The sequence below is a fragment of the Lissotriton vulgaris genome, unplaced genomic scaffold (genome assembly GCF_964263255.1).
Source record: "Lissotriton vulgaris unplaced genomic scaffold, aLisVul1.2 SCAFFOLD_4967, whole genome shotgun sequence".
Lineage (NCBI taxonomy): Eukaryota > Metazoa > Chordata > Amphibia > Caudata > Salamandridae > Lissotriton > Lissotriton vulgaris.
The window spans coordinates 57,875-74,259 of NW_028252043.1; the positions used below are offsets into that span (position 1 = coordinate 57,875).

General features: G+C 44.9%; 1 protein-coding gene across 1 annotated transcript in view; it reads right to left on the reverse strand.

The window, feature by feature from the left end:
* CASS4 (Cas scaffold protein family member 4) overlaps nucleotides 1–16,385 on the reverse strand; it is a 75,745-nt gene that overhangs the window by 26,999 nt on the left and 32,361 nt on the right. The window contains exon 2 of the mRNA XM_086950974.1: nucleotides 14,869–15,297. Within this exon, the coding sequence (XP_086807100.1) occupies nucleotides 14,869–15,294 (426 nt within the window). The 5' untranslated portion in view covers nucleotides 15,295–15,297. The remainder of the gene's footprint in view (nucleotides 1–14,868; nucleotides 15,298–16,385) is intronic.

Here is a 16,385-nt window from a genome sequence, read left to right on the forward strand (position 1 = left end):
ACCCTTAGGGTCCCACTCCAGTGGCCAACTAACTGGAGGATATATAGAGGCCTCATAATAAGGTCCAAGGTTTTAAGGGTTGCACTGGTAAGCAGTTCAGAGCAGTAAGTACTATAAGTACCGCGCCGGGATACTCATGAGTAGATGTGCGTGTTATAAACTTATATAATATAACATAGGTCATTGTAAAGCAGATTGGTATGACAAGTGCTGTCTGGGATAATGGGGTTGTGAAAGGCTGGGTTTGGGCTCTCCAAGAATTTAGGAATTGCCCATCAAACATGTGCTTTCTTTCATGGTACATTTCAGGCCTATCTCCACCAAGGAATTGACACCTTAGCATTATGGTGGACACATGTGTTTCCATCTTGAGCAAGTGGTAAACAAATTAGCCCTGAAGTTCTACTGCATTGATATTGCAATGGTAGGTACCTGGGTCTTGTTGTATTTTAAGACCCTACTAGAGGCAAACCTCAGAGGATGTGTGAGTTGTGTCAAAATACACAAACTAAACTCTACTGAGATACAGCACATAAACTTCTATTCAGAAAGAATATCTTTCTGTTCGCTAACATGGCCCACTTAGCCAAGTGGCGCTTTAAATTATTTCAGGGGTTTATCTCCTAGGGTTTGCGTGAGCGCTTGTGTGGCACTGTGTAATTATGTGTCAGTGGACTTTCATAATCGTGTGTAAAGTGACGCAGTGCTTTGTGTTGCCTTGCACCTGGAGAGCGCCTGCATAAAACCTAATTCCCCTAAGTGTCAAGCAAGAACTGAATAGTGAGCTAGACAGTTTTTCATGTCACACTTCCAGAAAAGTTACACATTAGTAATACAATTTTTAGTAAAAGTGACGTAAGCGACAGATGCAGGAAGATGATGAGGGTGCCGTTTTTCATCTGTGGTTTTCGTGTCACTGCTATCAAGGGTGGCAGAGCTGGCTTTCTGTCAACAGCTGTGAGATGCTGGTAACTTGTCCTCCAGAAAATAATTCTCTATGCTGCTGTGAGAGTCTGGCAGATCTGCACTCAGGCCTGTCTAAATACCCCATGCTGAACTCAGTGAGGAATCCCACACAGTAGCAATGCCTTTAGTGGGGCAAAACAAATCTAGAGGATTTCGGTCTCTTCTCTTAAATCGGTTTACTTGAAATTACATTTGCATCATTGGGACAAATTCTACCCAATCAGTGACCAAGTGGTAGAGGAAAATGTTACTGCCATGGAAAAATGATTCCTGTCCATCAAAAATCAAAACCACTTCAATGTAAAATGACAGACCACATTTAGAATGAAGTATTTTAGTACATTATGAGAGTCTCTACAAACTCAGCAGAGGAGCACATAGGGAAAAAGGCCAGTTGGATAAAAAAGAGGAAGTGGTAGAGCCACCCTGACCAAAAGAAACTGATGTGAAAATTAATGATTTCGAAGAAAAAGTCAGATGTTTGAGGTAGTAACCATATCTCTACAGACAAGGATACAACAGACACTTGGCCTGCCATGAGATGTGTTAAGATCTACCAAAACATTGCCTAAAGTCGGACAAAAAGTATTGGCAACCTTTTGTGGGCACAAAGAATGAACAAGCTATTGGGACACTTTGGGGCTCATTACGATTGCGGTTTTCCCGCATCCTCCGGGTCGGCGGAAGCCACCGCCGGCCCGGAGGATGCGGGAAAACCGCTGCGGACCCACCAAAGACCCACCGCCACATTAGGATGGCTGGTGGGTCTTGGTTTCAGTCCGCCGCTTTTCCGCCGTGGTCGGCTTACAACCGCGGCGGAAAAGCTCTAATATGGTGGCGGTGTCTCTCAGACACTGCCAGACATATTAGGATGGCTTCTAAAACATGCTTTTCCGTGGCGGATTCTCTGCTGTGGAAAAGCATACGGATCTTCACTTCGGGGGCCCGTTGCGGGCCCCCTGGTTGAAGATTGGGTGGGGGGTGCACATGGGGGGTACCTATGGTACCTCCCTGCATTTACATGCAGAAAGGGGCTGGCACCGCACAGTGCATGCCGCTTTCTGCATGTAAATGCAATGCATGCCTTTTTAACATTGCGGCGGGTGCAGCTTGAAGCCGCACCCGCCGCAATGTTAAATATAGAGAATGTGACCGCCAGGGTGGCGGTCACATCCTAATTGCACAGGAGGGAACGCCGCAGGAAAAGCCACACGTACCAAAATACTCAAGAGAGTGAGTAAAACTACGGTCATGACGACAAGTTGATGGAAGAGCCAAGTCTGCAGTGACACATTGTCCCACATGTTATGGTCCAGCCCCAAAGAGTATAATGTGTGGCATGAAGCTGCAAAATGGATCAAAATGGCGCGGGAATGGTAAAGCATCCTTTAGAGTCTAGACTATACCACCGAGGTGTGTGGAAGATCTAAAACCCCCAAATTACCTGTTGGGTCTGATGAGATCACAAATTATCATTCTGTAAAAACTGCCCTAGATGTGAATGGGTCCAAGACAGATGAGGTCATATTGTAAGGCACCCAAACATGAGCCATCATGAATGTTTGTCTAGATTATCACCAGACGTCTTTGGAGGCATTGACCTCTGTGCCCTGCCTTTACACCTTTCGTTGTTTTTCACGTGTCTTACCATTTTATCATCCCAGCTTTTGTTATTGCTCCTTTGATTTAGCAGATTAAGAATTGGAGTTTTGCCCACTGGTGCTATATCCCCAGTATAATGCTGGGGTTGAGTGCTTAAGTAATTTTGCGATGCATTAAAGTTGAAAACCAGCTCCAGTGAATTAACCTGCAGAGAGGGGTCTTAGCTTCACTGTTTTTTTACTTCCCAGTCCTTTAGCAATGCCCCGATCTTCCCCCAAGAAAGGGATGTCCAGGACATTGATAGTGTTACGCTATTGTGTACGAAACAGTTAAATCAAGCCCATCTGCATTTTTGTACCCCACCAGTGCTGCAGTTGAATTCAATTTCGTGCTGAACGGCCCTGCCAAGATGACTTTTTCCCAACTAATGAGGAGCAGAGGACCAGCCTTGGATTAGGCTGGGTTCTGGACAAAAAACAATTTAAAATGTCTATGTCTTACACTGCCTGATGCACAAACAATGGAAATACTTACTCTATAAATATTTCTCTTTGGAAAATTCACACTAGAGTCAAGCAGTCTGGTAAGTCAAATAAAATGGCATCAAAGTTTGCTTTTTTTGTTGTTACACACTTTTTTAAACATTACATAAGATCAAACCACTGTTCAATAAATATATTTTTGGACTAGTTACTCTGTCTCCAAGTTTTGGCAGGCACTGAGAAGAAGTGCCTGTAAACAGTATCATAATATATTTTATAAACTCATTACTTTGATTGCTTAGCCAAAGAAACATTGTTGCAGCTCACAGAAGGCTCAAGAGAGTGCCCACACGAGGCTACAAATGAGGCAGACATAGAAAAATACATGGAGAGACGAGCAGTGCTTCATCCATGAGAAAGAGGTGCCTACTGAATATTCATCGGGTAAATTGATACTTGTATAAAAAAAAAAATGATACTTGTAGAGCGCACTACTCGCCCGCAAGGGTCTCAAGGCGCTTGTACGAATACCGCTGTGGAACCCATCCTGGCTTTCCCTATGAGGGGTCCACTCCTGGGCACCCTCAAGGTGGAGGCCAGGCATCCTTAGCGCTGTGGGGGCTGTTGCAGAGATTAAGCAAGCTATTGCCCAGAGTTGCAGAGTGGGATTCCATGATTAGAATAGGCACTGAGGCAAGAATTATCAGGTCCGTGGAATTTTTAGCCCAAGACCCGCCGAGGCGGGGAATTGAACCCTGGTCCCAGGCTAGACCTCTGCATCAAGGTCTGCAGCTCTAACCATTGAGCCACACTTCTCCATCGGGTAATGCAATAATCAGTAGCCACTAAGCTTCAAAAATGCATTGGCCCAAAAAAAAAAAAACAGACACAAAAATATTTGTTTTTATGGAAACCCATCCACTAAAAATGCTGAGGGGCTGATTTAGAGTTTGGCAGGGGTGGTACTCCGTTTAACTGCGACGGAGTACCATCTCCACCAAACTGAAGGTACACCAGATGGGGGAACCTTATGTAAGTCAGTGACGGAGACTACTGTGTCTCCGTCACTGCCATACTCCACCAATAGCCTGAGAGAGTAAGGACTGTTGGAGGTTAGGAGATGTGACTCCCCACCAGATTTAAACTGGGTAGTCGAATGTCAACCTTTCACTGCCCATTACTTCCAGGTTCAACCTGGAAGAAAGGGGCAGGGAAAACTGCACAATTACTTCTACTTCATGCAAGACAACATCCATGGGGGGGGGGGGGGGCGGGGAGTCATTATTTTTTGTATTTTCAATAACAAAATCCTGCTTTGGGATTTTATTTTTTACAATACAATAACATGTTAGCCGCTTAACCGCAGCGCGAATTCCGCAGCATTGCGGTGGTTTTAATGAGTGGGTGGGGCCGCATCGGCCAACGGATGTGCGCAGCACTAGCCAGGTAGTGCTCACGGCGGCTGTTGGCCGATGGGAGCACCGAAGGGTTTAAAGGTTTAACAAACAGTACTGTCATTTTCATAGTACCATCTGTCAAACTTTTAATACACTGACAGGAACTGCAGTCACAGTGCCATGACAATGTAAAGAGATGTCTGCTGGGTTGGAGGATAACTCTTAATGTGGTGGGCGGACGTCCCTCGGTATGGCGGGAGTAAAGGTCTCTACCATACCAAAGGAATTGCGTCTGTTTGCAAATTCTAAATCAAGCCCTTAATGTAAATGAGATGTCTACTGGCCTGACAACTTATACAAATGGAGCTTTGTCGCAAGGGAAGTAGCAAGTTAAAAAAATCGTCACTATGGGATTCACGTCAAGAGAAGTTGGTCCAAACACTGATGCCCAATGTGCATACCAATGGATAAGAGAAGTCCCACAAAGAATGGCAACGCAAAATCATACCCATGCTACCAATGTTTTGCAATGGCAGTGCAATTTTACGCACTACTGTGTAAAGGCACTGCTCTTTGATCATATTCAGTTAGGCCAGACAACCAGAAGGCCACAAATGCCAGTATTATTTATGCATGTTACTGATCACCTGTAAGCATTCGCTTTGTGTAGTAAACTATGTGCCTAATAGTTTGTTATAAAATAAAGATGAAATGTCTGGCTTTTTTGAAGCAAGAGTTCCATGTTAAGGGGTCCTAAAAATCAAATGTACACCAGATCTTTGATGCTTCTTCTTTCAGTGCATCATTGAGGTGGGAGAATGGGACCTTGTATGACTTTGAAGGTATTAAGAATGGTGACTGCAAACTATAGGCACAACCTTCATAGGCAAAGGCCACAATTGCATCATGAAAGATCTTTTTTACTACACAAGGCTCCATTGTAGAAGGCACAACTCCAGGCCATCCATTTCCATACACTGAAGATCTACTGGACAAAAATAATCTTATGTCTCAATCTCAGCAGTTCACCGGTATGTTAAAGCAATTCTCATCTAGCAGGCTTCCCCAGTTCCACCGGCCCATAAATTGTAGACTTTTACAGAGGCCAGCGCTCCATTGAGACTTTGCAACCGGAGGACTAATCTTGATAGTTTAGTTCTTGCTTTAGCCAAGATCTTTTAATTTTGAATATATATATATATATATATATATATATATATATATATATATATATATATATATATATATATATATATATATGTATGTATATATATATATATATATATATATATAATACACTTTACTTATATGGGCTTTCTAAATGCCATCTTCATTTATTGATCTGCTGTTGTGTGCTTCAAAGGTTTCCTCCACCCTCGCCAGCATTCAGCATTGGGCAATGTGTCAGTCCACTTGAGCCACTGGCTAGCATCACTGCGAGGAACCATATTCTGCTCTTTCACAAGAAGCACATCCACACACACAGAATGCTCCTTTCTGTGCTGGGGGTACTATAGGAATGTGTACTTGTTGAGACCAAAATATATTTGTTTTTTTTCAAAATATTTTTTTTATATTGGTGTGGGCTCTGCAGCTTCCACATCAAGGTCTCCTAAAAAAACATAAACAAATAAAAGAAATCACAAAAGAAAACAAATATTGACAAAGCCAAAAGGCTGGCAGCCAACATTCGACTGACTGGATTGGCCAGTACTTGTCTTAGAGGCGATTTCTTCATTGATTATTCACACAGTCGTAGTTATGGAACGGGGATGCATTGAGACCATATTCTCTTTGTGCAGTCCCTTGAACTATCTATAGATAAGCTTGATCTTATCCATCTTCATTCAAATCTGTGCTTGACACCTTAAAATGTGGATAAGAGACTGATATCAGGTTCACTAATCTCAAGAATAAAGTCCTTGTTGCCATGCCACAAAACATCAACCCATCTGTATGGATCACTTGAAAGAGGCAGATCTTTATTCACACTGATATTTCTGACTGACTGACTTTGAGTGGGTTCTTTATTTTATTACACAGAGTTGAAGCTAATGGACAGCGGGACATAGAAGCATATGGTTGTTCAAGCCATAACAAGGCGAATGGGTCGCAGGAGACTGCGAAACAGACACATAAACACCCACGGGGGAGTGTTCGTGCATTGCAGAGGGCACGTGTGGTGGATGAGCACTGACGCTGTTGTGAGCTCTTTATAGACTTCAGCATGATGCGTTGATTTCACAGTCTCAAGAATAGACATATGTGTACTCGCCATCCATGTCAATGTGCTTAGAGACACAAGCTGTGCCAGCTGCTCAGTCAGCAGCTGAGCATTTTTGGACCGCTGCCATTTGCCTCATGCTGTCCACGAAGCATTCACGCCTATACAGCTGGGCTCCATTCGGCTGAGCTGTCCACCTACTGCATTTTGCACATAAGGTCACTGACGCAAGCGGCTGCATTTGTCCGCATCATAAAAACATATTACTTACTATTGAGTTGACTGCAGAGTTGGATGTTGGCAGGATGTGTAGAACTGGGAGTTGTGGTAGGTGGGCATGTCTGAGCCATATCTGTGTGTAGGGTGTGAGGGACTTGGGTGGACAGGTCCACGGGTGAGATAAGAGGTCCTTTGAGAATTTTGCCCCCCCAAAAAAGGGATACCCATTTAAGATACATTTTCATTCAATGAATCTGAAAGGACATCACTTTCATATGATGGTTATCTTAAAAGTCTGTCCCCGATCCAGTCTTCCTAGGTCCTCAGAGGACCTTTCCTCCCTAGCCTCTTTAACACACGATCTAGTATCAGTGTAGTCACAGGTTGCTGAGAGTACTTTCTGGAGATCTTTAGAAACAAATTGGTAGAGAGTCTACAGGAAATAAAGGAAATTGTACACATATGATCAATCGAAACTTGGCTAGACCGCAATTTGTCCTACAAGGGTATCAAGGCACTAATTAAAAAAAAGATGCTCATGAACCATATGAGCAGATGGCACTATTACCCTTCACAAACCACGCCAACAATTTGAATGGATGCAAGCACAACATGGTATAACACGTTGAAACGTATAACCAGACCAGTATTAAAACCAACATAAAAAGAAGCCCTTGTATAACAAAGCACATCAGTTCTTCCAAACTTCCATTCATGCATCCTTGAAGGCACCAGTACCTCAGGGTTTCAGCTTGTACTGGGGAACATCTAAAGGATGCTCATTACTGGAGTGAAGAGGGTGGAATATATCGCTGAAACAATTCCTGCAGATATCCAAGAACAGCAGTACAATAGCTGGTGACACAGCAAGCTATATTAAAACTACTGTAGAACTTTGAAAATCAATGAAACCTATATTAAAGGGAAATCTAGTTTGGTCTAGTTAAACCTGGAGATAGGATATGAGCATTGAATAGTTTCTTGGGTCTCAGCTGAATACCACTGCACTCACACTAAAGGGTTTTTGGACTCAGGTGTAAATACTGGCACCCACCATCTAGTATGAAACTATTCCCACCACAACTCTTCGCCTGTAGTTGGTGTCAAGTTGTCATGACAATCAACCAATCAATGAATCAAGGACTTGTAAAGTGCACAACTCACCCCTGAAAGTCTCAAGGCGCTACCCACACAAACTAATACCATTTTTGTATGCCTGATGATTCAATAAAAGCAGTGAGACAAGAGTAGGGAGACACAAAGGCAGAACCGCAAAGATGGATACTGTGCAGTAGCTTCATGAAGATTAAGGGCTTGATTTAGAGAAGAAGGCTAACTGCAAATCATACGATCTTTCAGAGAATGAATAAATGCTGGAGGTGACTGTAGAGGAACAATTCCTTGGACCACACTAGCCCTATGATGGAGGAAATATCCCTGGTGGATTCTCCTCTCGATTCAACATTTCTTCCAGTCTGCTAGGTGCCATAAAAGATTTGGTTGAAAGTGGGGGGCATTTTAGGTTTCTGGCTACTCCTCTGATTGGCAGGACTAGCAGGGACAATGTGTGGCACAAGGTGCAGTGGCCTCCTGACGAGAGCCCTGGCACTTATTTTTTTTTTATTTAATTTTTTGAAAACCTTTATTTGTGCATGAAGAAAAGAACAAATACGGGCCTACAACCATCAGGCCGGCCACAATACTTTTAAGCACAGGAGCAAGCATTTCGGTCCCCTAGCATCAACAGGCGAAACAGCAACAGTTTATGAGCGTCACACTGGGAAGAGCCATGACATCGGGGGAAAGGAGAAATGAAGGTTAATTTTAAAGTTTTTTATGGAATTTTATCATAAAATAAGCAGTGAAGAATAAGAAGCAAGGAGATTCGAGTCCGTACATTATCTTCACATCATGGGAAAGCGGCATCATTTCTGAAAACACTGGCGGAAATTAACATCCCAGGCAGTGAGGCGGTGCGAATCAACAGCAAGACATTCAAACTAGCAGTTACGCGCCCCTTCAGCGCCGCCCCCACTCAGCCAACCCCAAACCCGGACCCAGAATCGAACCAGAATAGAAAGCGCAGAAAACACAAAAAAGAAAAGTAAGGCCCATAGAACCAATAAGAAGTACTAAATTACCCCCCCACCCTACACCAATGCGGAGGCTACGGCCTACCCCCCCCCCCCCCAGCATAGTGCCTGTCGCCCTTTAAAACCCGAAATATAGACAAGAAAGGAGAGCAAGAGAAGAATGAAGAGGAAAAAAGAAAAACTTTAACACCTATGATATAGGGAGTCAGAAAAGAATAAACTAATCTAATCTAAACTCCAAAAGAAGAATAAGGTGGGGAGGAGCCACTCAATATCAGAGCGCCCGGGACCCTCGGCCATCTACAACTTCCACGCACTAAAAACCTTCTACCCCGAAAGCAGCAGTACTATAGTAAATTGCAATATTAACATAGATGGAAGAAGTCATCTCACGATGCAAGCCCACAGCATATACAAATCAGTTCCAGTCCCAGACCCGCCAACCCATGAAGCAGTAGCGACAAGAAACAGCCTAACCCTGGCCCGATCGCGGGTGTAAAAGAAAGCCAGCTCCCATATGAAGGCCCAGCATCTCGTGCACACAAAGACAATATGGCCGCTCAGAAGAAGAAGGTGGTTCAGGAGCATAAAATGGCCGCCGACCATCTGTGGAGATCCCTTTGTTCACCTTACACAGTCCCAACAGGGCATCTGAAGCACAAAAGTTCCGCCGGGGATAAGGCGAAGGCCACAGTGAATGAGCCCTCGAGGGTGCAAGGAGCTGCGCAGCCGGATACATCTGCAAGCGCGATGGTGCAGGCAACAATGAGTCAAGCTTCAAAGGAGGGGGAAACAAAGTATCAGCAACAGAATTGGAGAGTAGCTGACCATAGGCGTCGGTAAAGTCAGCAGCAGGCACCAATGTAGCACGTCCACATGTAATCACTGTTTCCCCACATGACAGCAAGGGCAGATCCACACCTTGCTGGAAACAAATGTTGCGCTCACGACCCGCATCAGATAGTATTGAGTCGAACCGCTCACTCAGTGCCTGGAGACCATTACGCATCTGCGAGTGAAAGTCCCGGAGGGCGGCCAGAACGGAGCCACAGGACGGTGGAGGCTGCAACCCCGCATTGATAATGATCCGAGCCGGCGCTGTGGAACTGGTGCTAGACGCAGGGAGGGCGAAGCAGTCAGCGGGCAGGACCGGGTGATCTCCCCCAAGCCGCGGGCAATCAGATGAGGTCATGATTACCGCAGGACGATATAATGGCCGGGGGGGGCTGTGGCAAAAACAAGCTCACTTCAGGTCTATAGCGCCACAAGGATCGAGGAAAGTCGAGCACCCGTCCCTTAAGGTTGCTGTGCAGCAGGTGAAGTGTCAGAAGAAGGAGCCGGCAGCCTAGGGCGAGCCGGGTCGCTGAGATTCCCACAGCGCGCTCCACCAGATCGGAGCAGGAGACCCGATCCTCCGGGGCTTACCTCACAGCCCTCATAATCCAGGCACAGCGTGCAACAGTCTTTCAGCCCTCACGTTCCAGGCACCGCTGGCGGCCGTCCTCGGTGTGTAGTGCGGTCGGGACCGCGCAGCCTGAAATGGCGCTGGCAGGTCCGGTCACTGCGGAGCCTCCAGGGGCCGGCGACGAGCGGCAATGAAGTGAGGGTCCAGGGCGGGGGACACCATCACGAATATCTCCGGCATCCGGGCAAGCTGGATTCTCGGGAAAGCACAGGAGTGATCAGCTCGTCTTCGCACACGTTTCGCCGCCAGGAGCGAGAAGGATAATAAACAGGATGTTCTTGCGGAGCCAAGGGCCGACGGAGCCGGGAGCTCAAGCGTCTGCTCCGGTCGCCATCTTGGCTCCTCCCCCCCGCCCTGGCACTTATTGTTTTGCAAATTAGGCACTGCTCTAAATAAATAGGTACTTTGGGCCTTTTTTATGAGGCCCTTACACCGCCATTGTGTCACTTTTTGTGACGCTGCGACGGCGTAATAAGTGAGCCACACTGAGCCATATTTACAAAGTGACACACCTAGGCAGATGCGTCCCTTTGCAAACCCCTGCACTACATTATACCTGTAACAGGTATAATGTGTGCAGGGTGGGCGTTAAGGCACAGAAAAGGCTCGTAGAAGTGTTGCAGTGAAATCTATCAGATTTCACTGCGATACTTCTATGGCTTCAGTGCGTCAAATCCTTACGCCTGCATAAAGCAGGTATAAGGTGTGACGCAGAGCAATTCACATGGGGCTTGCCCTATGTGAAATTAAACATTGCTGGAGTTGCGTCTGTTTTTAAAAACACTCCAGCATTGCACCATCTTTGCGCCTAAAGATATATCAGGATTTCTGACATATCTGTAAATCCTTATGGCATGGAGCACTGTACAGTAAATACAGCGCATCAATGTTCTTGCGAGGGCGAGTGCAATGAAAAGTGCTGCACCCCAGGCCCGGACTGGCCAATCCCCCGGTGCGCCGCAAGGGTGAGGGCCGGTTTTGAGCCCCTGGGGGCCCATTTTTGCTTCCCCTTGATACCACAGCGGTACAAAAGGGGGTGGTGATGGACGGAGCATCTGAACCAATCAAACACTCACACCCAGTCAACTGATCTGGGTTTAATCCATCACCGTTCTTTAGCCCACTCTGCCACCCCAGTTCAGAAATGGCCATATGCAAATCAGTCTGACCCTGTGCCTCATGGGAACAGTCCAGCCCGAACTACCAAGCCATGTCTTCCCTGGACCGGAAACAAGCTTCCTAGGACCGGTTTCTGGCATTACAGCCGTCTTCAGCCAGGCTTGCTTGAATCCAGTGGCAAAGTGAGCAAGCATTCATGAGCATGTGAGGTGAGCTTTTGGTTACTAGAGAAGATGAGCTCTTTTATAATGAAGCATTCTTTCCAGTGATGCAAAGCCGGGCCTCCTGCACAGAAGTGTTTTTAAAATAGAACTCGACAGCTTAGAGCAATCCTATTGTGTTGCAAAGCTTGACGCACATGCGCTTTATACACGCTGATTGCTTTGGCCATACTAAGACAGTTAAAAGGGAAGTGGCCAATGACGCCTGGCACTGCGTGGGAAGACTTGTTAACCCCAAAAGCGTTGTTGAGGTTTCAGATCGCACTGCCGTGCATAGTGGCAGGGATCCAGCTTCTGTTATCACTGAATCTAGTCGAAGACAACATGCTCAGCTAATGCTGAGTATCAGTGACTAATAGAGCACTTTACGAAACACATTTTTAATCCACATTAGTCATAAAATCCCCCATGAGTGTCAGCTTTTCCATGATAACATATGAAGAAATGCTGTACACAAAAAAAGCCTTTTGGTTCCTTGAAGCAACCTTTCGTAGGTGTAGGCGCTATAAAATATCCTGCACCCTAATATTAGAAAGCAACATAACATACTGTGTAAACAGCAGATATAAAATGTACACGTGCAGAGATTATGACGTTATACCCATAAGTATATATATTGTTTAATGCATGATAAGGTAAGACATTTTAAAGTATATGCTGTTCTTGACTCTCTACTGGTGAGTTGGTGGTTCATGTAATTTTTCTTGCAGCCAGAGACGCTGTGAGTCATGAGCAAAGTGGGCAATTGCTCAGGGCGCCCGCCTTCCAAATGACCCCCTGGAAAGTGAACTTTTTCTCTAGTTTACTTTTGTGAATTTTTGTGTCTTAACCTTTTATGTATAACTTAATATTGTTAGGCAGCACAGGGCTTAAATTTGCAAATAAATTGGTAATATATTTCAAACTTTTTCCGAACAGAGGCCCTGACCTCATTCCGGTCCCAGGGCCCCCAAAATCCTTAAGATGACTATGCTCAGAGCATTGACTTTCATACATTCAAACCACAATTTCCCAATCTTCTCAGCTCACAAGTGCTTAGAACATTAAGAAAAATACTCAAAAGTTGAAACCTAGTGTAGGCATTAGACAAGGCTCTCCCAATTTGGGGGAGCATTGGTATGGAAGAGCGCGATGGGGAGTGGGCGAATGCGGTCTCGCATCCCTGGGGGGATCTTTGGGTCCAGGTGTTGGGCCAAGCCTTAGTCACTGCCAGAAGGGCAAAGCCCTTCTGGGTTGGGGATGAGATTCTGATTCAGCCGGCGGCCCCATCCATAAAAGGAAAGGGTACAAATGATGGACGGAATACTGAACAATGCAAACATTCACCCCCAGGCACAAAGATCTGTGTATAATCTGTCGTTCTTTTGCTCATCACGCCACTCTAGTTTATACCCAGCCATATGCAAATCAATCTTGACCCTCACAGAAACAGTCCAGCCGTAGATCTCCAAAAGTGGTCTCAGATCAATTTGCTGCTATGGCGGGGGGCAGTGTGGAAGGTCTGTCTATCCCAGGGACCTCGGTGCCTCCCTGGACATATATATAAGATCACAGAGAAGAGGCAAGATGGGTGTATGTCAATGAAGAAATGAGCCATTGAATTAAGGGCTTCTTAGATGGTCTACTACACAAACGAGCTCAATCTGGAAATTAATTTACTTGCTCAATGAGAAATGATTGCCTTTTTTTTGTATATCTATATTCGCTTTTTTTTTCTCAGAGCTTTATATAGTGCGAACCTGACCCAAACGCATCAGAGCGCTTTACATGAGCACCAGTTGCATTACAAATGGACACATTCATTTCTTGGTAAGCACCAGGAGATGAAGTGATTTGTCCAGAATCGGAGGATGTTGAGCGTCCCAGCCGAGACTCAAACCGGGTTCCCCAGCGTCAAGGTCGACCACTCTAGCCGTAAAGCCACATCCTCTCCCCAGCTTTATAGTTTATATCCTAATGGGTTGAACCACTTTACATTAACAGATTAGAAGTGAATACTGAAGCTTTAGCTGGAAAGGACAGACACAGCATAATTAAATACTGCTTATAGATCTCACCTGCATCCCACGTTCACTCTGCTCCCAGCCATGGGGTAAATTCCCACTGAGGCCCTTTGTAACACTACCCCCTCTTTTAATCCCTGCCACTATTTCTGTCCTTCAGGCGTCCTCAACGTGGCCCTCATTATGAGGGCCACAGTAATCCTGACTCAGGCGCTAAAAGGGTGTGTATGTCCAACTCGTGATTGTATAATGTGCACCAATAACACACTGGTCCAGTCGCTTTCCCTGAACTAAAAATTCAACTGTCGAAATTTGTGCAGGGGAGAAATGGCAGTTATGTGTCCTAGAGCAGAGAAAGCATGCAATGTTTTTGTACACTAAAATATATAAATTGTACAATGATATTGCAGAAAAATGCAAAAAAACAGCATAGTCACAAGACCTTTTTTTCTTTCATGAGCAGTATATCAATCAATCAATCAATCAAAAATAGCTTTATTCGATTGTTAGCAAGCAATCATAAAAGCATACAGGTTAAAAATTAAACACATTTCATTTTCATTTTACAAGATCACCATATTATAAGAAAACACATATAAAAACATATACAACAGTTCATTAGTGGGAGATTTCCACTCCAGCCATCATCACTATGTATAAAGTGCACTACATGATCATAGTTTTTCTCCAATATATCACTTTTTTCAGGAGGACTACGATTATTGCAACGCCTCTTTCATTATCCAAATATTGTAGGGATAGCAGGGCCGGACGACATTGGCGCAGACCCATCTGTCTCAAAATAGGCAATAAAATCCTGCGCCTAATAGTAGTGTAAAATGAGCAAAATAAAACAACATGTATGGTGCTTTGGGGAGACACATCCTCACAGGGGCAAGGCTGTAGATCTCGCGATCAGTCATTAACGGCTGGAAAACGAACCAATCTGTGAAAGAATCTCAGCCTAAAGCGAAATAATAAAAATCTGTCATAATCGCCAGGGACACAAACCAAATAGGGTTGAATATTAAAAGTAGTTAATAACAATTGGTGTTGGAGTAGTATATAAATGTTTACCTGATTGGTGGAGCTACGGGTTCGGTCGCAAAACAGTTTTGCGGGCGAAGATGCAGGCACTTGGTAAACATCTTTCGAAAGAGGCGGCGAGGATGTAGGCGTATGGTACACCCGGTCCATCTCTTCATACGTCATGGAGGTGGTGGGGGATCGGGAGGCTGAGGGAACCTGGTAAATGTTCTGCTGGCTCTCCTTTCCACCTGGGGAGCCATGCTGCATGTATGAAGGTGATGTATCCACGGGAGAATTAGCAAGGACCTGCAGGCGATTGGCCGGAGCCAGCCCTTGCCGACCATGGAGCGAACAGTTCCACCAGCCTTCGCTTCCCACCACATTCTGCTCAAGCACCATCAGGATGTCACCTTTGCGAAAAGCCAGTTCATCTGGACACTCGGCCTTGTTGTCGTACAGAGCTTTCGCCAACATGTTCTTTGAACAAAACAAAAAAACATGCCAATAAGATAACAGTTAAGGTCAAGTTTGCATAAGACATTGACATTTTGAAAAGCAAAACAGTGGCTTCTGACCACAAAGAAACACCATTCATGACCATTAGAGTAACACTTATGACCTGATAATGAGTTAAGCGGAGTGGAATCCCCGGGTGGGATGAGGATCAACTTGTGAATGACTTGCACGATGTTCCTGCATCAGTTTTTCATGGATGCTTGAACACTGAACCTTATTTTACAGACTGGTGTGTCTGGCCAGCAAAACTGCATGAGGTTTCGACAGCAACAGTTGCCAAGGCGCATTCCCTCGTCCTTGCCAAGCTTTTTAGGTCGAGCCTGGGCAGCACATGCGCTGCTCTGCGAGCCATGCTGTATTGGAGTATGGACTTGAAGCTCTGCCCTCTCTCTGCCCATATTTTTCATTGGTTTGTGTCATTGTCCCATAAATGCTGCCTTCTGATTCATTAATTGTTAGTCCCTCTTTAGTACCGCCTTGCCTTCATTCGTAACCTCCCATGAGGACTGGCCCTTTTACTTCGGTTGTTACACAGTGAGTCTTTTTTAGTCTGTAAACACTATTTTCTTTAAATAGTTTCTTCTACTACAGGCACAACATGCTTTCCTGCAACATTTGGCGCTCCATGCGCGCTTTCACTTACCAAGCAATAGGTCTCGCATTTACAAGAGTTTGAGGGATTGGTAATTTACAATGCTTTTTGTTTATGTGTAAATCATCAAAACATATAAATAAAAGACATTGTCATTTACAATGCCTATAGCTTAAACTCTCGCAAATGCAAGACCTTATTGCATTGCAAATGTTTGTTCTCTTCCAAGGCTATGCCATTCCAGAACTATTCTTCTTCTTTGTTCCCCTACTCTTCGTACCCTCCCTCCATAGTAGCCCCACATTAGCATGTGGAATTGCTCACAGTAGTTTAGAGCTATGTGGAATTCGATGCAGAGATTTCCATTACTTGGAATTATCTTTACCAGCAAACTTCTCCGCATGGAATTCCGCCCATTATGAATTAAAGTCCTTGGAAAGTGAAAAACTATGTGGGC